Source organism: Galleria mellonella, unplaced genomic scaffold (genome assembly GCF_026898425.1).
Source record: "Galleria mellonella isolate WM207_F2 unplaced genomic scaffold, CSIRO_AGI_GalMel_v1 utg44, whole genome shotgun sequence".
Taxonomy (NCBI): Eukaryota; Metazoa; Arthropoda; class Insecta; order Lepidoptera; family Pyralidae; genus Galleria; species Galleria mellonella.
In genome coordinates this window covers 264653-292366 of record NW_026442100.1, presented here as the reverse complement: position 1 = coordinate 292366, position 27714 = coordinate 264653, and the positions used below count along the sequence as shown (strand labels likewise).

General features: G+C 31.2%; 1 protein-coding gene across 1 annotated transcript; it reads right to left on the bottom strand.

Moving 5' to 3' along the window:
• Nucleotides 1-340: 340 nt before the first annotated feature.
• LOC113519003 (zonadhesin-like) lies at nt 341-20858 on the bottom strand. The gene is made up of 17 exons (XM_031914733.2): nt 20594-20858; nt 18301-18501; nt 17517-17711; nt 16659-16853; nt 15878-16075; nt 15733-15801; nt 9992-10120; nt 7352-7540; nt 6243-6437; nt 5643-5849; nt 4934-5122; nt 4554-4751; nt 3820-3969; nt 3341-3529; nt 2397-2600; nt 1503-1697; nt 341-474 (listed from the first exon to the last, which is right to left on the bottom strand). Exons 1-17 carry the CDS (start codon nt 20679-20681, stop codon nt 443-445), a joined length of 2823 nt encoding a protein of 940 aa, XP_031770593.2. The 5' UTR covers nt 20682-20858; the 3' UTR covers nt 341-442.
• Between the last annotated feature and the right edge of the window lie 6856 nt (nt 20859-27714).

The following is a 27714-nucleotide window of genomic DNA, read 5'->3' as shown; positions in this document are numbered from 1 at the left end:
GGATAACTAAGTTCCAAGTGTCGTGATCAAATTTGAATCTTTCATCAAAACCAATTAAAATTCAAACATTCAATTACTACTCTAAACGAAAGCGACGATTCATAAAACGTGTCATTGTTTATAAATTTTCAATGAAATCCGCGAGACTGTTTTGTATTATATACTTTAATGAAAAGGAAAGTAACGTTATATAGCAACAGATTTGGATTTAATTCCTAAGGCTATTTTAATCTAAATTTCGATTCTGATTCCTCTGTAGACGACCAAAATCTATGCTTATAAATATTTTGTACGTATTGTTCACTAACCTTAGGAGCTGAATATAAGATTTACTGAAGTTTATTAAATAAAAATAACTTATATTTAAATTGTTGTCAATTTAAAATTTATTATTCTGACAATAAAATTTTATACATATTTAATAAGACAAAACATTATGTCATCACTGCGGTGTAACACTGCAAGGTTCCTTGGCTGAAAATAAAAAAAAAATAAGATTTTTTTACATTAATGATTCAGTTTATTTTATCCATTCATCCAACCATCACGAAAGCATCATACAATAAATGTATGTATTTAGTATCATCATGATAACCATTAATTATCTGTTACAAGGTATAAGCCTCCCCATCTAAGCCTGGACTACTATCATTGTTTTCAGGGCTGTGTTTATGTTTGAAACATCCTTATAGCATTAAATTACAATATACAGGTACAACCCTGAAACCTTGGGGGGAAAGAGATTGTTAGTAACTGAGAATATACCCAACCAGGTCGACTTCCTCGCGGTTCCCCCTGGAAACTACCATGGGTAATTCCTGATGAATTCATCATGATGGACTAACTGGCCTGTTTTCATTCTCATCTATTACCCTTCACTGGTGCTCTGCCAGCGTACCCCGTTAGCGCAGGCGGAGTTACCATTCCATTTTCACCCATAAAAAAAAACCCTGAAACCTTAGTCCTCGTGAATGACGACAAGTCATGCAATGACCCGTGGTTATTACCGTGAAATAAATGTCTATGGCGCTGGGCATGTCTATAGGTGCAGTTATCACATTCCATCACTTCGCTTAGTATTTCAAGTTGCATAAAAATAATATTCGTACAAATCTCTTGTTTTATCCTATAACCGCAACAATAAAATCGAAATTTGACTGTAATAATATTATGAGTACGCGCACATACCCATATTCCATATTGGAAAATAGTCAATAACAGTTTTGGAGGATAAAGAAAGGCTAATATTGTTTAAAATATACAAAAAGTGGAGTGAAGGGATTGTTAGTAATAGGAGCTAGCAACCCCATTGCTTGTAATATACCCCGTCAGGACGATTTGCATTCGGTTCCTTTGGAAATAATCGTGATTAATTTGTGGTGAACTAATTTCACCTGTCATCACTCACTGGTGCCCCGTCAGCATATACTAATAGCGCAGACAACGTTGCTATTAAATATTTATCATTTAAAAAAAATTAAGAAAATTTTATATATACTTACGACACTCTTGCGCAGGAATACAAATATCATTCTCATTTCTAAAATGATTCTTTATACAAGTGCATCGAGGTTGACAATTCAGAAGCAACGTGTTACAGACAACTGGTTCCTTAAATGCACTATCGCAGTACTCGCCCAAACAATCCGAAGGACAAGGGTTCCATTCTTCGTTAGGTCTTGTACAGTTAACGGGAGCTAAGGAAATGAAAATAATTAAATTATAGAAGTGTCATCATCCTTCCAAACTCCTTCTATTATTTAGGGTCAGTAAGGCATATATGTATACTGTAAAAAATGCTCACACATAGGAATAAATAAATATTCTTTACTGTGAAATGCATAGAGCTGTTTATGTATATAGACGACTTATCAATTTCTGCCAGGTGCTCAATCTATTTATCATACCATGCTTTGAAAAAAAAATTATAAAAAAGCTCACGAATAATAACAGAAAAATTATTTGAGTTATTTTCTCATGTTATGCTGTTATATTTAATAAATTTTACCCAAATTTCATCGAAAACAGTTTATTATGGTATTTCTTCGCTTCCTAATATTTATGGATTATATTGTCCCTGTACTCATTAGATGTCTACTTTTTTACGTTTTTTACAATGTGTACTTTTAAAAAAAATTTATGTCAAATAACACCATTAATAAAGAGAATTTCGTAGATTTATTAAGATTCGTTTTAATAATATTAAGTTACGTAAACTTTATTGTAATGTAATAACCATCAAAAATTTATACGATTGTCGATTTATTGAAGACTTTATTACATCCACTTATTAATTTGTGTTAATTATTAATTTTATTAATTTTGTGTACCCATGTATAATCTTAAAGATTATAACAAAAACCAATAATCGAGTTCTAAAAAACAAAGTAACTTACGACAATCTGAAGACACAATGCATCGGTCATCTTCATGGCTCAGCTTTTTGTGGTTCAAATTGCACACACAACCGGAATAACAAGGTGAGAAAGGGAATGTTTCACAAATAACTATACCGCGGCTATCATCCACTGGACAATAATCGGTTGGACAACCATTTCTGCAAGTGACGAATCTCTCATTCTTCCTGCATGGATTACCACCTGGAATAATGACAATGCTCTTAAAAATATTTATGTACGAGTATGTTTTAAAGAAAAAATCAAACCAACCAATCAAACCTAGGAACCAATTAATAATGCCATTAAAAAATAGAATAATGCGTAAGAATACTAAAAGAAAATGATATTGATATTTTATTCTCATGATAGGGACCCGCTATACATATCGTATCATGCGACTAAGCTTAAAAAACAATAAGCAAGGCCGGGTGGACTGCAGGTATCAAAAATAGGTGGTTCCAATGTCGACCAGGTCGAATTTTACGCTGTGTTGGGAACCACAATGGTGGTTAATTCCTAATAAATTCACAAGATACGCCAAATGATCTGACTAACTTTATCCCCATCTATCAATGCTTCACTACTTACCCGATAGCGTATATCATTAGCACAGCCAAGATTACCATTCCATTATCACCGATAAAAAATATAGCAGTAAGTAGTTAATTTTAAACTTTCTCGTCGTTGGCAAATATTTTAAATACACTATTAAGACTTAATACGATGATAATTTTGTTTTTTGCAGGTAGATAGTACCATATACCTGCTTTTTTATTGCCCACATTTCGATGTGGTGCTATGAACATATTTAATACAGAATAAAAGTGAGCGGCGTCTTCGTCTGGCAGCTCCCATAGTCTATTCGGGCTACTACTTTTCTTAAAAGAGCTCTATGCTCAACAGGGAGGTATGAATGGTTTAATATAATTCTGTATACATACCTTTACATTCCTCAGGTAGTATACACTTTCCATTTACTGAAGAGAGAATGTAACCGGGTGCACACTGGCAACCAACCGGCTCGCAACGTATTTTGCATGGCAGTGAGTTTGGATGAGAACAGGTTGATGGGCATGGTGAAGGGCATGCCTTAACAACTGCATTTGGATCATCGTTACATCCCAAATTCTCTAAAAAATAAATTAGGTTTTCATTTATTCAATATTTTTATTTTAATATGGCATTGTGAATTATCAAAGGCTTTTTTTGAAAAATGAAACATAAATTTGCTCACTGATGAAATGATATCACAACCATTCTCGAGTTACCGATATGATGAGTATACGTAATTCGACATACTCTAAGTTAAACAAAGCTATATTGGCGATCAAATTCAAACTCACAAACACTGCAGTTTCATTTTTGGTACCAATAACCTTTAAGTTTTTCAAGTTATTATTACTATTTACTTTATACTTACGGGGGCAATCTTCTATTTTAATACACTCTCCTCCTTCCCTTGATAAAATATAACCGGTATCACATGTACTACTTTGTTTCGATGGACAGTTTCGTGGATTTGGCACAGCACAAGTTGGAGTGCATCTATCATAGGTCGGTTGTATTACAACTATAAAATTAAATACAATTATAAATATCAGAAAAATATAGAAAATTATAGAACAATGGGTTAATTCACTCAAACTTATTTCATCAAACTGATTGTATACCACAACAGTATTGGTATTCTATTAGGCTTGTATAACAGACTTTAGCACAAGGAAAAAGCTAGGCAAGCCAATAAAATAAAACTATTTAACCTAGAATATGTAAACAAAATATTAATATAATACGAGTATATGTATGTATTTATGGATGTATTATTAAGTTTAAATCAATTACTAATTTTATTTGTGTAGATATTGTTAGTCTTTATAACCCCATATCATTTTTGAAACAATAAATAGTTTTATTTCATTTATTAATTAATGTATATATTGAATTGAATCATTGAAATAAAACAAATTTCACTACACAGATATTTAGCTAACATAAACTAAAAGTATTACAGAGTTGTTCTTATCAACAATGCTTTGGTACATCAACTTTTTGTACTATTTTCTAGATAAATACACTCATTATTGGTCTCCACTGCAGCACAATCAGCGAAAACGAATCATTAGTCTAAGATATTAAATAACAAGTTGACGATACCTTTGCATTCAGCGGCAAGCACACAAACGTCATCTTTGTTTCGAAAGTAATTTTTCTCGCACACACATTTAGGTTGACAATCGTTTTCCGTTGTTTCACATGTACTAGGTGGGTTATCAATGTCTTCACATTTTTCAGCAAGCAAATATGGAGCGCAAGATTCCCATACTTCATTAGGTCTAGTACATGATACTGGAGCTAAAAACATAGTTTTAAATATTTTTATAATACAATCCGATTAAAAAGGCTTTGTCGAAAGTGTAAAAAAATTTAGGTCTTCAATCAAACATAGTTCTTCACTATGTCAGATAATTATATTTTGAGGACTATTAAAATTTTGACATTTCCAATAAATATTAGAGTAAAGTTAAAAAACTTACGACAGTCAGAAGCTAAAACACAGGTGTCGTCATCATTGCTCTTTCTCTTATAGCCGGGTTTACAGGCACATCCAGGCGGACATGGTCGCCCTGGTTTGCAAACAATCTCTACACGGTTGTCATTTTCTGGACAGTATTGGTTTGGGCAACGAAATGCACAATCTACGTAAGTTTCATTGACGCCACATCCTACACCAAGAACAAGAACAAAATATTCGAAAATTTTCAATTTTTAAGTCGCAAGTAATAAATAGTTAATTCAATTACAACATGTTATAAACAAATAATTTATGTAATTTGTTATTTTGTCACTCGTCTTTATTTAATGACAATAATTGCCTATTATGATTTATACATAACAAATCTATTTTAAATCTTGTATCCAATTTGGTACGTAGAGCCAATACCGAATGTGTCTATTTATTTTTTGGTTTAATTACTGGATTAGAATTATTTTGTATAATTCTACTACCATTAGTATGCGTGTTACTACCTACACCTGATTACTAGATACTATGACCTTCCGTATTAGTCATCAACGTCTGACCGTTAAATCTATACTCGTGTTGAGTCACGTGCTTTACGAATAAACGAGGCAACGTTAACAATAGAGTGATATATACAATTAAAATCCTAAACAGATCACAGTATAGCTTGAAGTATTAAAGTTAAGTTAAAAAAAAACTGCGCCATTAAGTATTCATCTCACCATTCCAATCACGTGATGGACACTCAGTACTAGGTATGCAAGTTCCATTGGCATCTCGAAGATAATTCTCAATACAGTTGCATCCCGACTCACAGCCTCCATTATAACATAAATATTCCGTATAGAGGCTCTCACAAGACTGCGGTGGACAGACTATCTTGCAATCACTGAATTCTTCATTTATACCGCATTCAGGGGTTGTTGAACCTAAAAAGTTAAGGGCTAATATTGAAAACAAAAATTTTATAAAGGATTGAAACAATTGAACTTTAAGAATTGTTTTAAAATTTACAGAACTTGTATTATTCATATTAGAGTATCTAATATATAGCTGAACAAAATTCACTGTAGTCTATTTTCTGCTGTTATATTCTAGAAATTTATAAAAAGTGATGACTTTAATTTCAGATTACCTCAAGTATTTTATAATTATAATTAAACTTTTGTTAAAATGGTTGAAATAACTGAATGAGTAGGATAGCCATGGGCAGGATTAAAAAGAAGGGGTACAAAGGTACTGACTTTATAATTTTATTTAAAAAGTTTATAATTTTTCTTAAATTTCTCTTTTGTAAATCGAATATCTAATAACATATTTACCGGTTGGACATTGTTCATTAGGTACACAAACACCATCAGCATTTCTTAGATATCCATCGATGCAATTACAACCTTCCTCGCAAGGACGATCTTCACACAGGTATGTTGAGTAAATACTTTCGCAACTTTGCGGTGGACAAACTATTTTACAGTCACTTAATTCTTCGTTAGGACCACACACAGGATTAATAGGTCCTATAAAAAAAAAATATATATAAAATCTAACAACATTTATTTTTTTTTCAGAAATTGTAATTATAATCAATTAATTGACTGGTAATTCAATAAAGCAGTTGGTCTATTTTGCAGCTATTCGGCGGAAAATTTTTTTGTAATTGCTTGATTCTTTGAATACATGTTTTTATTCAAAATACTAAGTGTGGAGGTAATAGTCTTTAATCAATATGTCTTGCCAGTGATCGATTACGGAACCAAAATAAAAAGAACCAGGTGTCGCTAAAAAAATAAAAATACTGCTTGCTAACCTTATGTAAAATAACTCAGTGATCTATATAGAAGCTATAACTGGAGTTTCGTTGCATTATGGAGTCCAAAAAGAGTTTTCTGATGATATATTATCAGAAAACTTAAAAAACCAAAGTGATTGATATAGCCCAAAGGATAACTAAGCTAAAGTGGACTTGAGCCAACAATATACAAGTAAAAGAATTCGAGTGATAGAGAGTTCGAAGAACCAACAACTGATGGGAAGGAAAGGTTTCCAGTAGCCAAGTTGTAGCAAATGTAGTGCAGGACGACGACGAGAAATTGTGAATGATGTGTATGATGCAGTTTATCAATTGTGTTTGCAGTAAGTCAATTTAGCCAGGTAGATCAGTATCATACTATTTAGGAGTTTATGAGAAAGACCTATTAAACAGTAAAAAATAACGATTAAAATATCGTTGGTTACATATTGATGTATAACATTTTGCTAGAGATTTATCATGGCAAATGTTATATTTTTTTAATATTACTTGCCTAAAATCTAACTGCGATTGCCAATCTGCTTGCCAAGCGTGGCAACTACTGCAAGAACTCCCTAATAGGGGAGACCTATATTCAGCAGTGGACAGTTAAGGGCTCATATGATAATGATGTTGCCTTACCTAAAGGACATTCTTCATTTGGAATACATGTACCATTAGCATCTCTAAGGTAGCCATTTATACAATTGCACCCTTTTTCGCAAGGTAGATCTTCACACATATAGGTAGTGTAAATACTTTCACAGCTTTGCGGTGGGCAGACTATCTTGCAATTAGATGATACTTCATTTAGACCACATTTCGGTGTTACTATATAAAAAAAAAAAACAGGAAATATTAAATATTTACTTAGATAAAGATAACTTTTAAAAATGTAGGTAATAGAGGCGTTATATGTAAGTATAATAATGAAGAAATAATACATAATTTCGCTGGTGATTGTAAAGAATAGAAAGTATTAGTTGGGAAAAATACAGGATTGTCACACACATGTCAATCAATGTAATCCCTTTTCCGAAATCTTTTGCGTCAATATCAAGAAATTTCAAACAGTAATATTATAATATCTACTTTAACTTTTTTCCTTCCTTCGTATTCTCCAATCAATCGAATTTACTTTGATCGCTTAGTATTGCTATCAAATAATGATAGACTCAACAGCTTATGTACATCTTTTCCAAATTTTTTTTTGTTTAATCAGAATTTTCTTATCTTTGTTTTGATATTATCTTACATTATAGAGGCACATTTGTACCTCTAATACAGACAATATTTTTTTCTCTAATTTTTTTTAATCTGAAACGAAGATATTCGCAAAAGAACCAAAGTAACCGACATAGATCGAAGGATAATAAAACTAAAGTGGTAATGGGCAGATCACATAACTCGAAGAACCGACAACCAATGAGGAAAAAAGGTTCTTGAGTGGCGACCTTCTATTGATAAACGTAGTATAGGAAGACCCTATACTAGATGGAGTGATGACCTCAAATGCATTGCAAGGAGACAGTGGATGCAGGTGGCTCCGGACCATTCCTTATGGCGGTCTATGTGGGAGGCCTATGTTCAGCAGTGGACAGATAATGGCTGAAATGATGATGATGACTAAAATTTAAAAACTATTAACTAAACTATTATCTCTGATGCATGACGCATTGTAAATACGCTTATACAATTTTCTTTAAAACAGGTGTTCAAATATTTTTTCACAGAAGTGACGCACGTATTGATATAACACTTTTTTTATCATATGCCATACAATTAAAAAACGCTTTTGTAAAGAACAAAAGTAATTATTCATTTGCTCAAACAGCAACATTTTTGAAAAAAATTAAATTATCTTTTTTAATAATTACTATGTGTGAAATGGAAATTGTGATAATATATTTAAATATTTAAAAAGTGAAGGAAGGAATTAGGGGCTATTTTTTATTTCAGTTAGTGTATGTTATACTACCTGTAACTTGTGACTTCACTTGCGTGAATCAATACATAAAGTATCCTATGTACTAAGTTGGGATATAGGTAGGTATCTATGTACCAAATTTAATTCAAATTCGTTCAATAGTTTTTGCATAAAAGAGTAACCAACCTTCATCCCATCATAATGTGATATCTATCTTTGTAAATTTTTACATTTATAATACTAAATAGCAACATACTCCAGCTTCGCACAGGTGCAATATTTGTTTATAACTTTTAAAATGTTCATAATATTTTAGTAAAGTCGATATTTTGACGTATGTGGAAGTACCACACTAATATATTCTAAGATTTTTAAATGAACAGCCTATTTAATAATTTGATGTGCATGCGTTTATACAGTTTATCCTGCGCCCCTCACATCTGCGTTCCACCTACTATTCTCGAAAAAATTTTATCGACTTATTGTTTTTATTTCATATTATCTTTTAATAAACTGCATCAATTAACATGCTGTAGAAAGTAAACTCTATCTCTATGAAATTTTGATTTTGATTTAGCTATTTGTTTTAATAAGGATTTCTAAGTTATACATGAAACCATGTATCTTGTTAACTTTAGTTATTTTGAACATAAAATCCATCTTTTTGCCTGAGATATATGGTGCCCCGGAATTTTTTTGTAAAGCTTAAAAAATGGTGAAAATTTTTATTATTGATTTTATTCCTTTATTTCAAAGGGTTCAGGCAGCTCATGTCATATTATAGAATGTTTGTCGACATCAATAACATTTATTGTGATTAATTATTGAAAACACATATTTATCGAAATAAAAAGTAGCCTTTACTTAATATATATTATTATAACAGAGACAAACCTTTTTGAAAAAAATTTAAAAATCGGATTAGTAGCATCGGAGATTATTCTCCGAACATTAAAATTTACAAATTTACGTCTTTATAATTTTAGTATAGATAAGATGTTATGTAATTATTTTCATGCAATAAACCGCTTTCGAATATCTCTGCACTTCACAAATATTAGAAAAAAAAATCTCCTTGAGAAAAATTGCCTTTTTATTTAATTATTGATTAGTAAAAGATGGTACACCTAAAGGCCTAACTGCGGTTGCAAACCCACTTGCCAAACATAGCAACTACTGACAAAGCTTCCTCTTCTTCTGAGGGAGACCTGTTCAGCAGAGGACAGTTATTTATTTATCTCTTACTTGCACCAGGAACATAAAAATAAACAATGACATATAAACAATTTAAATGAAATACAGTAGCATAAAGTACAGTACAGTTAACAGCTGATGATAAAATAAATAATACATACCTGGCTTTGGTTTACATCTTGGAGATATATTACTCACCCCGTCGACCCCGAGAAAAGTCAAAATACTTAAAAACAACAAAAACCACATAGCGATTTCTGTTACAATGAATATATTGAGTAAAAATTGTTCTTATAAACGTCAACCGTGTTTATAAAGGAATAAATCATAAAGGATGTCAAACACAACGCTAAGTATGTTGAATTTAATTTAATGTAATGTATTAATTACCATTTAAATGAACAGAAGTAAAAAGGTGTTTTATCGGTCACAGAGTTGGATTTAGTTAAATATAAAAATTTTTGAGTTATTGCATACTCGAGCGGCAACTTTATTTGACTAAGTCGTTACTTCTTTTATTAATCAACTAACTTTACCTACAATAACTTTATCGTGACTAATATATAAATTTATATATATCTACCTACTGTTAATTAAAAAGTAATTTGCTTTGAAATTTGAAAACCTCTTAGTTCAAAAATTCGAAAATACATACTAGATTTTTTTATAAAATTGTTTCAGTTATTTAAGAAAAAATAAATAATCAAATATAAGGAATGCACATGTTTTGTTGACATGAGTATTTTTTTTATTAGTTACACAGTGTAGTACCAAAAGTTGCCCTGCCCAAAGGTTGTCTTGCTTTAGCGATAAGACCGCCTTTTGTACTTCTTAAGTGTAATATACATATATATACTAAATATTTTTGTATTATTCTTTGAGTGGTGCAATAAAAAGTAAATGAATAAATAAACTTCTAGTTCATCGTAAAATTTTTAAATAAAATAAATTAAAAAGGAAAATTTTTAACATCATATTTTACATATGACCTTGAATTTTATACTCACAAATTCACAAAACATTTCGATACCGCTACCATAGTAGAGTAGTACAATAAATAGTATAGTAAAATACTTGCTTCAAAAGTTTTAAGTTATTTTTTGACGACAGGACTAATTCCGTACCTGTGCGAGCTAAAAAACTAAAAAGTTGTTTACCGTCGATGCTGGCAAGTGTGAGTTGTGCTTACGTAGGAAGGATCTGTCACTGTATAAAATAAAAATTAAATATATGACACACACAAAAAAAAACCTACAAATAACTATGCCTTTGTATCTTTGAAGAATGTACTTATAGAATTTTTGTTTTTTATCAAGAAATTTCGTTTAAATTTCTTTATAAAACAATCATTATATACTATTTAGATATATCGATAGATGACAGGTTAAGTTTCAAAGGTATAATTTAGATACTATATAAACAAATCGGAAAATAAATTATATGACCTTTATTGAATTTATTGACTTCAAATATATATATAATATATATTAAAATTCTATAATATAAAATTAATTATTCGTGCTGCACGAGAAGTACTTAACGGGGATCATAAAAACTTGTAGATAGTATAAAAATAAAAACCAAATAATAGCTTAGTTTTATGTTACGAATTATTATGAAAAAAATATTAACTGGAAAGATTGTATTCACTACTAGCTATTTTTCGCGGCTTAGCCCGCAAGAATATAATACAATAAATGATAAGTTATCCTAACTTATCACATATCCATTTAGGAAATTTCGTTCAAATGCGTTCAGTAGTTTTTGCATCAAAGAGTAACAAACGTCCATTCATTCGACCATTCTTACAAACTTTCAAATTTATAATATTAATACAAATAAATAGGTAAAAGTACAAAATCAAAAAGTACAACATTGCTAGCATAAATTTGAATGTCCCTGGCCATGATATTTGCAGCATTTTAAAACTTTCTTAACGTAAATTGATATACAAAATAAACCTAAGCAAGTCAAGCACATAAGACTGCATGTGATTCCAATACGTATCGCATTTTTTTATAATAAAAAACTGTCAGTGTGTATGATAATACAGCTTAAAAAATCCAATTTGTGAGGTAACAATTTGTCAAGTAACCTAAATAAATAAATTAAAGTTAATTAAAGTGCCCACCTAATTACACCAAATGCCAGACTCTAAAGCTAGGATATCTTATATTATGAGAAACCAGAGAACTAACATTTAAAGGAACTACCTAGAACACCTAGACCCAAGCTAAGAAAGTTTATTTCATAAACTAGCTTGACAAAGCGTCGAACTCGAAGTCCCCGATTTATATTATTAACTAAGATTCTCGTCACTTTAATAACACTATCGTTAGCCTCAAACATGTTCTTTATCATATTAACTTGTAGACTTTCGCGTTGCATAGTTTATAATTTATAAGGGACGAGAAATAACGATCAGATATAAATAACAATAGATGATTAGATAAACTTCAAAGGGTGCATAAAAAACTTCTGCAAAAAACAGAGGCATGACAGCGCTACATTAGTCTACTAGTAACCATGTCTAATATGACAATAATCATAGTTTACCTAAATAGGCAGCAGCGTCCCTCTTAACACATCAACCAACCCGCTTGCCAAGCGTGGCAACAAACCCCCCAAAGATCAGTCTATGGGGGAGGGGGAGGTACAATTAACGACTGATATCATGACCTAAATAATCGCGTTAATTCTCGTCTTTTATAAATCATAAATTCTTTACCATACAATTTATCTTACATATACATATATATTAGTCTTCCCCATAAAGGGAGTTTTTTTTTAGTTTTATTTTTTATGGGGAAGGCTGATGTTCAGCAGTGGACAGTAAATGACTGAAATAATAATACTTATATTATATATACAAGATATGACTTAGCAATTACATATTCTATTTCGTTGCTGTATCCCTATTTCACTAAACCGTACTAAATACTAGTGTAAATTGTAATCATTATTATTTAGATATCTTTCTCGAAATAATGGAAAAGATTCGTATAACGTGGTTTTGGTTATCGAGAACTTACTCAACCGCAAGACATAAGATCTAACTAAAATAGATCTCTCTGAGAACTTCAAATACTCAATTCAAATTCCTTTGAATGTTTCTAAGTGGTAAGTAGATGTTGTGTTCAAAAACTTATTGAAGTCCAAAAAAATTATGACCTTAACTCTCCTCAACATTCCAATTATCACGAAATTTTGGTATACATACATACACACACATATACCTATATTACTTTTAAAACATATGTTCATTTTTAACATACATATATATATATATATATATATATATATATATATATATATATATATATATATATATATATATATATATATATATATATATATATATATATATATATATATATATATATATATATATATAAAAAAAAAAAGACATGAAACTATTTTTTATCCAAGTCATGCGCATATGTAAATGAAATCACGGGCACAGACAGTTTTCACTTGTAACGCAGCGACTTTCAAAACTAATATTGTCTAGTAATTAATACTAATATTCTTATTTTAAAATTAATAAAACTTTTTTAATTTGTTCTGCGAAGAAAAATAATGCAATGAATACTACCATCGCAAAATTTGTATGGAAACAACACGAGAGCAAACACAATCAGTTGCAAATATAATTATTAAACTCAGTTTAGAAGTAGCGATATAATTGTATAACGACAACATCATTATACCAGCCTTTAACTGTTAACTGCTGAACGTAAGCCCCCCCCCCAAAGGGTTTTGCTGGTAGTTGCCATTGGCAGGCGGATTAAAAATCGCAGTTAGGCTTTAGAGATGTTTTAGGAGCAACGCTACTGCCCTTGCTCTCCCTTAATCGCCTCTTACGATACCTACGGGAAAGAAAGGGGTGGCCTATTCTATGTCAAGACCACACGGCCAAATTATGTAACGTACACACAAAAAAAAAATATAGACAAATTGAAAAACTCTTTTATTAAAAATCTGGCTTGATCCGACGCGATTTCAATTAGCAATCCTTTTATTAAATCAAGTTATAAGTAGGTTAATTTATTAAATATAATTTAAGCTTCCCAATGTTGGTAATGCACTATTGTAAACCACACTATTATGTGGTTATGCTATAGTTTAAACAAGGTATTTTCAAATAAAATACCATACAATTTCATTGTATCTACTTAGCTATTTTACTTTCTTATCGCTAGCCACACTTGAGAATACTTCAACAATATTCTCCCATAATCCTAATACTTTCCTCCCGAATAGCACATATTTATTTTCGATTCTCTGTATAATCTACTTCAAAAGGATTTTGAATATAATAAAATTTATTTACATTTCAATATATGCAAAATAAATAAACTATTTGTAAATAACTTATTCACATAAGTACAGATATGAATATAACACTAATAATACGATCAAATAAGAAATATATACATTTTTTGAATTACTTTATTACTGAAATAATTAATAATACTGTAATATAATAAAAAGGATTGATAAAAGTAATTCATCATTTATTCACGTTTATAATTAAAATTAAGAATAATAAAACAAAATATCAGAAAGCTGAAATGAATTATAAGGAAATGAATTGTTAAAATAAAATTTGCATGGAAGTATAAACATAGAGTAATCGAAAAGCAAAATATTTAAATAAAATTTAATTATATATTTTGTTATTGAAGTTGTCACTATATCTAGTGGGGGTCGTACTACACTGCGTCGTCATCGTCTAGTCTAGTATTGAACTTATTAAAAAGATAAACAAGTTTTATTGATAATTATCACAGAAATACTCTCTAAATGAAATTAATTACAAATCGTATTTCAATTTGGAATTAATTCAATTAACTGATTTTCTAGTTGTTCTGCTATTGTGTCAGTTGATTATTCGTTTGTTTACATTTTAATTGAGTACCAATTGAAACAAAACACTCGTATACTGCAGTTATTGTTACTGAATGCATGTTATACATTTAGGAAACCAACGTCCGACATGACTATTAATAGATTCATTCACCAGTTGCCCTTGGCGAGGATTGAGGATTATATTTTAATAGGAAACAAATCACGTGAATCTCCATATCACGTGTTTACATTACATACGTTTTGGTATGCAACAGTTTGTTTTCTGTTCCACAAAGATCACAACAATTGTCGGAATCGATTCGAAACTTAATATTTATACTTATACGTGATGTATAAACGATATCATATTACAAGACAAAAAACGTTATCGAATTAAGTACCTTCTTGAAGTGACTTAAAAATCTTATTAGTATGAAACTCATAGTAGGAAGTAACTAGGTAATCAGTATATTGTACAATGTCTATTCAACTGTTATATCTATAAATAAATACACAACAAAATCCACACTTGTAATTATCATAAAAAAAAATGAGAAAGAACTATCAAGAAAAATATTAGAAGACGTATAACAATTAGTAATTTAAGTACCTAATTGCATTTGTGCTGGATAGCTGCTAATTAAAACACACTCGAATTGGGATTAAAGCGAAGTCTCATCTAATTGACGTATAATTTAAAGTCACGCTCCAAATAACTCTTTCCTACTAATCGTTTATCAGACAGAGCTTAAAAACAAGGACAGAGCTATGCGTCCCGAATTATCATATAGTTATTCAGAACTTGTCAAAAGTATTGGTCACTTGTTATTTTTAAAATGTAATAAAACAATGTCCAATTTACGTCAATTCGATGTGATTTCGATATAACTGCAATTCAATTCAAATTAAAACAAATTCAGTGTCTGCTGGTCTTTAGGTATGAAGAGGCTCGTCTCTTCGTGAATTCGTTTATTAACTTCCTTGAATCTGTATTTGCAGACTTGAATAGTTTATGTTAAATTTGATGTCGATCTACTAGACGATTGACTACTTGCTGATGATGAATAATTCGTATCGTAGTCATAATTAACATCTTCGTAGTCATCGAAATCATTATCATCTAAAAAAAAAACAATATTACGTAAACAATAAATTAAATAACAGAACTTGCAAAATATAATGAAATTCAAACATACACGATGGACAATCTTCACTTGGTATGCATGCTCCAAAATCATTTCTAAGATAACCTTCAATACAATCGCATCCAGGTTCTGGGTCTGTTGGTATACAAAAGTTTATACCATATAAACTCTCGCAAGTTTGAGGTGGGCATTCAGTCTTCTGGTCCTTTTTTATCTCGTTTGGTCCACATTTTATATCAAAAACGCGAGCTGATGAAGAAAAAAATATTATTAATTACAAATTTAAAATTTCAATACCGTTTATAATTATGCCATATATAATATAGAGCTTTGACTCATTTGTGCTCGCTCCGAATTCCCACAATACACCTTCACAATCTCCAATGTGCTGTGACAGCAGCGTTCATGTTTGAGCTCCATTAGCTACTTAACATCTGATGAAGAATAATCTCTTTAATCAATTACTACGAATTCAAACAAGTTTGTTACAGTGGCATTAGAAATCGGATAGAATAGAAATAAGGCAATAATATACAATGCTATGTGAGAAATTGCTAGTGTAAATTTTACGTATATATGAACTTGTCATATAAAATGTACAATAGAAATTTTGTCCTTATTTCAGACGCTAAGATGAAATTTGAACCTAGAGCTATTGTTGTCGTATTAAAATCTGCGCAAGCATTAGATAATCCTCTCCGTATATTTAAAACATCATAATATGCTGATAGAATTTTATGCTGGAATACACACATGTCTATTCAGGTATGTATTTCATAACTAACAGATTTAATATCCCCGTCTACTCAGGCCCTTATAATAATATACATACGAGGACATTGATCACTAGGAATACATATTCCGCTGGCATTCCTTAAATAGTTGTCAACGCAATTGCAGCCTGGTACAGGTAGATTTGGTAAACAGTCATACAATGTATAGAGACTCTCACAAGTCTGAGGTGGACATATTATCGCATTGTCGGTAGCTTCTTCATTAAGGCCACATTCAGGAGGTGGTGCTGAGACTGTGGATAAAAATAAATAGAACACTTTATGTTGTTATAAAAGCAAAAATATATATTTACAACAGGCTAGACCTATTAACGGCCAGGCCTTAAATAGATAAAAATTAGACTGGTCATAATAGCTAAATAAGTCCCTAAATATTATAACAGGGAGAAACCCAGTTGATGCATTTAGCTCATTGAAAGTGTCGCTCAAATCGCATTAAAAATTCCACCCTAGTAGTAAAATTACAGAGTATGGAGGACTGGTGATACAAAACACGGTTACCATGTTCTACCCTCACATGGACTGTTAATTTTCACCTTTAAAAAGTACTTAAATTCTAATTGTTTTTTTATGTTTTTTATAGCATAGCATGATGATGATACAACTATTAACTGTCCGCTACTGAACATAGACCTGCCCCTTGAAAAGTTTTACCAGTAAATGCCACGCTTAAGAGACAGGTTGGCAACCGCAATTAGGGTTTGATGATATTTTAAGAGAGACGCTATTGACCATCCCTCGACCATTAAGTTCCCTTATACGCCTCTTAGGGAAAGCAAGGGATGACCTATTCAATGCCTGGACCACACGGCTATAGCATACCTATGCATTTAGGTATATAATTATAACTTTATTTTTACATAAAAATGATTAGATTTTGAAAGATACCAACTCACTTGTCGGGCATTCGTCACTAGGAATACATACTCCGCTAGCATTTCTCAAATAGTTCGCTATACAATTACATCCAGGTTCAGGAGGTTTTATCTCACATTGGTATGAGTTATATATACTTTCGCAAGTTTGCGGTGGGCACACAATTCGATCAGTAGTAGGCGCTTCATTTGGACCACAATTAAAGAGTTCAGGTGCTGAAATAAAGGAATTTTATTTATATTAATATTTATATACTATATAATAGATATTACTCTTCTAATTCGCGTTAATTTTAATAGTTCCTTTCAAGTGAGAAAGAATATATATTTGTACCTAGACGATCCTGGTATGACCTTTACAATACCATGTAACTTTTTGCCATTGATCAGTAAAATATTTTTATTTAAATGTTGAAAAAGTCATCATCTATAAAATGCTTTTTAATCCAGACAAATCATTAAAAAATCGAAAACTGAAGATAACGGGAGATTCTTGAGTGGTTTTATAAATAGATATGCATTCAAGAATGACTCATTTCCCCCTGCAACACATTTGATAAAGAGATGCCCTCAGATGTGTTACAGTAGATGCAATTAGCTTTTAACTTAGCGTTTTATATATAGGAGTGTAAAGGCATAGACCAAAAATGTTAATTTTACAGGAAAACAAAAAAAAATGGTCCAATTTTGTTATTTTTATGAATCTTATATAAAACGTTATGGATGGAGAAGACCTGTGGTTGGCGGTGCAAAATTTGAATCAGAAATGTTGATGATTGTTGAAAATAAACGCACTAGTACTTACGTGGTGGACATTCAACACTAGGTATGCATACACCGCTCGAATTTCTCAAATAATTATCTATACAATCGCACCCAGCCTCAGATGGAGTTTGAATACATGAGTATAATCTGTATATACTCTCGCATGTTTGCGGTGGACACACTATCCTATTATCAGTCGCTACTTCATTAGGGCCACATTCTGGAGCGATTGATTTAGCGGCTGAAAATATGAAAATTATAGATTATAAAAGTGTAAACTGTAACAGTATTCTGCGGCCTTATCTTATTATTGACAGTAATATTATGTATAAAATGTCTTTTCTAATATAAAATATTAATAATCTGTAATATTTTGAGACTTGATATGGATTTGTAGCTATATCCTTATTATTAATATATTAAATTTACATGCCTACAGTTTTAAGACAAATAGTTGCTAAAAAGTTCTGTCACGACAACCACGGGAAAGGAAGTTGACGATAAAAATAATAGATAAAAGATAAATTAATAGTGAATTATTTGAGTTTACATATAACATCTTAGACCTTATCAACACTTGAGATTAAATGAAATTATAGTAAAACAAACTCAAACTTTAGTCCCCAAGGTACAGGTCTGGCCTAGTTTGGGGACTGATGGTAATGCAGATATTTCCTCGTTGAATATAAATTGTAAAAATTGTAAATTGTAAATTGTAACTGTATCTTTTTTTTAATAAATATTATTATTATTATATTATTATTAAATTTAATATAAATAATATCTATAAAATTGTGACATCGTATACCGAAGAAATAAAATAAATCTAAAATATAAAACTCTAATTTCAACATCACATAAACCTCCATAATATTATCAACTCCCTCAATCTATGCACACAAGATGGACATGGATTAAATTTTGTATCGTTCATTTTAAAATTTAAAACATGTGACGTCACATCTGTAGACCCGGGGAGGATCACAGAAATGTGACCACCTGTGGCAATGACGAGGGCAGCTGTAAAAATCATGTAATTCGTGTCACGTTATTTATGGAAGGCCCCTCAAAACTGTGATCGTTCATGTATTAAGTATTCTTTTAGAGTAATTATTTCATTTTACTTTTCTACATTTTATTTTAAATACAAAAGCATGCTTTTAAAGATGTTTTTATTGCATCTTGTTAAATATAACATGACGTTTTTTGTGGTATTTGACAACCGTCATAGTGTAGTGAGTAACACTTTACGTAAATGAGGTCTCAATTGGCCCAACTTAGCAAACAAACTTTTCTGAATTAACTCGAGTCTGGGTGTGGGTTGTAGTTCCAGATGTCCCTTGCCAAGTTCCTCATAACACAGAGTATATCTTGAGGACTAGATGATTGGTATGATTATGTTGCACTTATGTTCTATATTTTAGTTTAAATGTTTACGTCATAGATATAAAAGGATATTATATAATGTATGTATCTAATGTTGTATTTATATCTGTAATTATATTATATAATGTTGTATTTATATCTATTGTATTGTATTTGTATTTTTAATCTTTTACATTAATTATTACTAAACATATCTCCAACGGTTGCATATATAATACGTAAATCAGATTATTACCAGTTATCACCGCCAATGAATAAACAAAATTAAACTGAGCTAATGCGAAATATTAAATTACCTAATTACACGGCTAAACAACTGGCTATTATTGTCTATTATATCTGTCATTCTGAGTAAATATATGGTAAGTATTTGCTTAATAGATATTCTTACATACTCGTACTACACTTATCTTGCATCATTCACATTTCTAAAACACTTAGCATTAATCTCATTTATGCACGTAGGTTCTAGGAGTGTGAAGTTCTACTTCGAAGAATGTTGTCATGTGATTACATGACCACATTCTCCGAAAAAGAATTTTACTAATGATGTCTAGTAGTCACATTACTATTTATACTTTATTTTTACTTTTTCAGGTTAGCATAGGCACATGTTGAGAAACTGTAAAAATATTAGGTTGACCTCTACGCAGTCTTCTTAGAAATCATCATGGTTAATTCTTAATAAATTTGTTACGATTAACCAACTGAACCAATTTTCCCTCACTGATCACTACTAGTGTGTAACAATAACGTAGATTTTCATTATATTTTTATTATATTAAAATTACTGACCAATTTCACTTTACACTTTATACCTGTAATTATATATATATGTATAATTATAATGTATAATTATACATATATATATGTGTGTGTATATACATATGTGCACATTTTCTTTTCTCTTTCTTTTTTTTGTAAAAAAAAATTGTATATTTGCTTACCTGATGCGTCATTTATATCAAGATGCGTTTGTGCGAATCCTAGAACAGCTGAACATAAACCAATCATATAAATTGTAACGAACAACATTACTACTGCGACTTAATGAAACAAACTGTGGCTTTAACAATAATAATTACTTTTATATCGATATCTTTTTTGCATATGCAAACAATTTCATTACGTAAGTAACGTGTACCGAATGAGCAAATTTCAAAAACATTGAAAATATGCAGTTGTTCAAATCGAAAACGTTCATACGATGATAAGCCTTAATTGTTACTTGTTGTTCCAGTATTCTCCTTGACCACGCACGCCTTTTGTTGTACAGGTAATTTCAAGAGCAGACGTACAATATCTCTGACATTTGTTCGATAATAATGAACTATGAACGCGGAGAATATTACTAGATATACATTACAATCATTAGTAGGACATATTACATCTTTTGTGAAAAACTGCGTACATTTTGTTGATAAGTTACCGCGGACGGGGATTGATGAAAATAACGTGACGGCCGTAGACAAGAAGTGATGGCGTAGATTACGTTGATGGTCAATTTTTATGTTGAAGTTCGTCACAAACGTGTAGTAATTTCATGTTCAATTCGATACATATTGGAAAACAAAATAATAGAAGAATTATTAGAGGTAAATTATTTTATTTTCTAAAGTCATCATCAAATTAGGATACCTTGTTTTGAGGAACTACGTAATAAAAACCTGGAATACAATTCAGAATAGCTAGACTCAGGCGAATTCCGAAAAGTTCCCTTTCCCTAAATTAGAGCGTCCAGGAATTGATCTCGGAATCTCATTTGTGCTTAAGCAACATGCTCACTACTGTGTCACTGAGATGGTCAGAAAGTTATCTCACTACATAATAAGTTAATACAAGTAATACATTATGCAAAAGTGAGTTTTCTGTTTGTTACTTCTTAGTGCTTTAATAACTCAACCAGGGGTGCCGACTCCGTGGGTGCTCGGAAGCTGCGGCACCCTCGAGAGATAAATAGCGAGTTTGGAATACCCATGAAATTAGACATCACAATGTAAATAACATAATCCTTTTTTCATTATTTGTAGTTTCAGTTCACGTTTGTTGTCTATTAAGGACTATCCATCTTTCAACTGAAATAATGATGATGAACCTGGTTATCAAAAGAGCATGAACAACCACGAGGTTTTCTAGAAGCCGGCGTCTCTGCTCTCAACCAATAGTCACGAAATACGGGCAAAGACTAATTTATTCTTTATTTTTATTGCACTTATAAATTACATAGATAAGACATACATATTATGAGCAATGGTGGACTTACTTATCTTTAAAAGATTACAGGCAATTATAATTTTTGTACATGCTAAATTAATTACAAAATTAATTAGAAATCAATAATTAATTAGAAGAGATTAAGATTATACTATATTTTGTGTATATCATATCAGAAATTAGAATCGTATCGAAATATAAAACCTGCCTACTTTAATTTACTAAAAACTAAAAAAAAAATATTTAACAAGCCTAATTGTCATCCCATAAATATTGAATAAAATAATGAAATTACCCTTTTTGTAGGGTTAATGCATACCTGCCTTCTTGAAAATAATTTTGTGTAGGCCTAACGGGTCCGAGGGACAATATCAAGTATATTCAGTAGATGAGAAACCGATAAGTATAATAATATTATACTTATCGGTTTCGGTCAAAACAATCGTAAAAAAAAATATTTAATTTGTTGAATTTAAAAAGAAATAATTTTTCAACACAATTTTAATCAATAAGATTTGTTATCTTCAATAATGTACCTACATAGTTAATACCTACAGTACTAAATAAATATGCATTAAATACATTTTTGCCTTGTGGTCCAGGCATAGACTTAGACGCCTAAGGGGGCTTAATGGCCGATGAATGGATAGCAGCGTCCTTTTAAAAGAACCCGCCTGCCAAACCTGGGAACAATTAAAAAAAGACTCTGATTGAGGGAGGATTGTGATCACCAGTAAACAGTTAACGGCTGATATCAAAATAATAAACATTTTTTAAAGGAATAAAGATTAAAATAATGATCAAGTCTATATTGGGAGCCCACCTACACTAATACTCAATGGGTATTTGCATTTATCAAAGAACGTACCTATAATAAAATAAAGAAGCCTGCCACGCTTATATTTCATTCTAATATATCTAAGCACTTACCTACTGGTAATATTTTTACTGGGGTTTCAATAAGCGACAACTGGCAACGACAGCTTTGTTGAATTTCAAATGGATGCTGAAAATAGTTACTTCTAAAATAGTAGATAAGTACCTAGATGTTTACGAACGGTCTCGTCTTGGCAAATTCACTTAGAGGCTTTATTTTAGTAAACGAAATTTGAATTCCGTTTCTACTGTATTAGTTTGTGCTGGTGAGGTACCAGTGAGAGAGTTAGGCGAGAATGGAATCAAGATAGCCTATTATGATAAATCCATCACTATGGCTTCCGAAAAGACCGCATAGAGATCCACTTGACAGTTATATTACTTACTAGTTAACTTTACTTACAATCCCATCCATCCCTTCTGTAGAGGTTTAAATAATGGGGTAAAATATGAATCGGTATCCCCGCCTAAGCTATCAGTTTAAAGTTTAAGGTGAGGATGAGCACGTCAGTTAGTTCATTGCAATAAATTCCACAATAATTAATCACTATAGTATTCAAGAGGAACACATGAAGTTTGACCTTACAGAGTATATTTTTAGCAATGGGGGCGCTAATCTCCTTTGTTAACAATCTCTTTTCCTCCCACTCACCCTTACTTAGAAGGAATTTAATATAAAAATATATATATAACTGCATCCTCGCCTACGCAATTAGTATAAAGTCAAGTCAATAGACCTATCGTGATTATTTCACCAGGATTTAACCATGATAATTTCCAGGAGTCACCGCGTGAAGGTTAATTTGATATATAGAATAGGTATTCTGGGCTTTAATATTCCCAAGCAATATAAGTATATTGCTTGGAAATATTAGAGCCGACATCGCTAACAACGCCATCACTAACAATCTTATCAACTCCTTTCTTAGAAGTAGGTACCCTATTTCTTAATACAAGGACACACAGAAGACAATCTGCATTTAGTTCAGTCATCAATTATGCTATTAGTCAGTTAGCCCATCATGACGAATTCAACAACAATTGTTCACATTGGTTTCCAGGTGGAACTACGTGGAGGTCGACCTAATAGGGTATATTGGTAGCAATGGGACTGTCAAACTCCATTGCTAACAATTCCTATGCCTGTTGAGTTAGTATTGTAATTTTTTTAATCGGTTTTGAATTTTTGATTCACGGAACTTATATTCTAATATGTTCTGTAGCGTGGGTGGATTCCCAGTAGGTATATCGTACCGATAACGATTTAGATTTTATTCTGTAGAACCACAATTTTTTATATTTAAATATACCCTTTAGTAATAAGAACTTTCGCCTACGCTAACCAATTACTACTCGTTACCGTGGGAAGAATTTTCAGAATTGGTTCACTTAGTTTCAGATTATTAAAAATATATTGTACCTAATAATAAACTGTTTATGATAGATTCAATGAATATTTTAGTTTTATTTTAACTAAATTACTAAGTCTATTCAGCAAAATTATTTAAAACCGCAGATATTATCCTTAACTGTTTACATTCCTCGCCACAAGTGAAGATTCATACTTGACCATGATACAATATTTCTACTAATAAGAAGAAAGTCCTCGGCACTTTAATTATACAAATAATTGTACAATCTTGTTCTTTTTGCTACTTGGGTATGTTTATAAATGAAATTTATAGCTTCTAAAAAAAACATCAAATTTACTCTCCGATGTTAACAGACCGAAACATTGTTTAAAAGGGTTCCATAATAGTCCCCGTGTTGTCCCTTAAACGCCAAGTTTTTGAGGTCGCTTCCTACGTGAAAACGCGCTATAAACGTGCTTTTAGATACAGGTGGTGGGTGTCTCGAGTACAAACATTTTATCGGAGTTCTGTCTTTAATTATTTAAAACGGTTTTAAAGGGTCGAAACTTGGCGCTCGCAACATGGAATTCGGAATGTCTCGGAGACATAAAGAGCTTTTTACTGTTGATCCTTTTCCAAATGCCTGACCCGTGGCCTTCCATTTCCACCGAATAACACATTAGACACATCAAATATGTATGCAACTCTTAGAATTTGTAATTCTGAATATCCTAATAGAGTGCTGATGGTGTAACACGGTTTTACCTTTTCTTATTTTACGTATGCGATTTACTTTATAAATTACTAAGTAGATAGGGGTCTCTTAATGTGTTTCTCGGAATTGTTTATTTATTTATGTGGACTCAATTGTCATTTTTCATTTAAAAGAATCGAAATTATATTTTCTAAAAGCACTATATTTAAATAATACTTTGATTCCGAAGTATGACAACATCAAAAATAGTACTCGTACCTGGGCATACCATTTTCACATACAACAACATCGAAATTACCAGTCCATTTTCAAAAACATTTCTTTTCCAATTAATGTAAGGATTTTTCTGTCATCAAAGTTGTCACACCGATATAAACGCACTAAAGTAATCCTATGAAAACATAAGTACTTATTTTCTATAAATTTACAGGTATCAGAAAATAAACTTACCGTTATTTTATCACCATCATCACCATCATATTAGCCATATAATGGGGTTTTTACAAGTAGTTGTCATGCTTGGCTGGCGGATTAGCAACTGCAGTAAGGCCTCGATGATGTCTAACGAGGGACGCTGCAGCCTAAATTTCGATCATTAAATTCCCATAATCACTTCTTACGACACCCACAGGAAAGGAAAGGATGGTTCATTCTATACTAGGACCACACGGCATAAACGACTATTATTTTATACTAGTTCTTAAATGTGACTTCGTCTACGTGGTCAGGATAAACAGTGGCCTATGTTCTTCTTCATCCTATATAGTATACCAAACTTTATTGTGATTGATTTAACCGCAAAAGACGCCAAAATGTAACAAACTAATTCATTATAAAATTTATAAGTACTTAGGATTTCACGCAATACCTTCGTCAATTTTAAACCTTTAATTTTTAAACCTTTAATAATTATATTATAATAAATATTTTTAAACATCTCTAAAAGCCTAACTGCGGTTGCCAATCCGCCTACTAAGGGTGGCAACTACTGGCGAACGTCCATTATGGGGAAGGTTTATGTTCAACAGTGAACAGTTAACAGATTAAATGAATTCTTTTTATAATAGATAAAAAATGATATATATATATTTTTTGCTAAATAAAATCCTACACTAAATAAAATTTATAAAATACTGATCTTTAAGAGTTCTATGGTTCAAATTATCATCGTGATTGAATGGAATATTTCGTTTTCGACTTTTTTCTATCCTAACATCGTCGCCGACACGGCAACCACATTTTCCCAACGGTACACTACGAATGGAACTGGTAACGTAGAAATTTATATTTTCCGACGTTCTTGTAATTTTCTACGATGTAACACTCACAAGGGAGTGCGGTACAAAGAGATATTAAATTTAAAAATGCACGGCAGCGGGATTGTTGAATACGAGTGGCCGAAAATATTTCTAGAGTGTTCCTTTTATGGTACCTATACAAAGCAGACTGCAGCGTCGTTCTGGTTAATATGCCTCGTTCAAATTACATCATTCTACTTCAGAATATAAAAGAAAATAACGTTATTGAAGTTGAAATGTTTTCTTCGTTATGTATTTATTAAATTGCAGGTAGAGATTACATATATTACAAGGATATTCCCAGGAAAACCAGAGCATTCGAAATAACTACATACGCAAGCTAAAATGACTATGGGCCAGATGGTATATCTAGAAGAATCGATAACCAATGGTGAAACACGATATTATAATAAAGAAAATAAGGTAAACACGTCACAAGCCCACCGAAAAATGAAGCCTGGAGATGACTCCAATTAGCGCCCCAATAAACTTTGCATATACCTCCACACAGATAATAATTGTCTATTATATACCACTCTTATTGTTTGAATCACTTCATCCATTTAATAATAACGTGGATTTAAGAAGTAGGAAAATCAATCAAATAGACAGAGAAATGGAATAGAATAGAAAGGTTTCGCTAGTTAATGCCACGCTTTTTCTATTGCTCCTATTAAAATCCCTTATGTATGTTTTTTTTTAATATCTCCCATGTACAGACAGTTACTCATTTTATAATATTAGTAAAATATTTTTATTATAAAAATCAATGACAGGAAAAATAAAGTATTGAATGACGGATATTTTAAATAATATCGGTAAACTAATATATTATATCAAAATAAAGAACCCGATAGTAACGAGTTTAGATATCTGACTGGTATGGGTGATGTCGATATTGGTGATGACCTCTTTCCTGCCATCAATGTCCAATGTCCAGACTGGAGGGAAGGGATTGTTAGTATTGGGGAAGTCACTTCCATTGCTAACAATATACCTTCTCAGGATAAATTTTCATGTATAGTTCTCGAAATAATGTATATGGTAAAACAACGTTTGCCGAGTCAGCTAGTAGTTATATAAAAACATTAATTTTAACATGAATGTACGTACTTACTGTTATTTATAGAAGCGTGTAATTACTGAATTTATATAACAAATTTGCATTTCTAAAACTTAACTCATTAGTTATGAGAAATATGCCATCGTTTGCTTTTGTCTATATATACCTATGTATAGCGTCGTGTAAATAAGTATAACACGTGTAAATAAAAACGACACGTGTACACAAGTTTCATTTATTATTATAGTTTATGAAACCAACTGCACCATCATAAACAAATATTTTGCAACAGCATGCATTTAATAGAGTATTAATGAAGTGGAAAGGTTAACTGCGTCTAAGAATTGAAAATGATAGTGAAAGAACTTTTTAACCGAATATTCTTTTAAACTATACTTTTTCAACCACATACCCATGTAATGTAATAGATAAAAATTTAGGTCAATAGCTTATTGTGTTTCAAGTTTTGTTTTTTTTTTTTGGTAATTTTAATTTGTCGTCAAAGGATGCTATTTTGCAATTAGAATCATTAAATTTGTACTCACTCAAA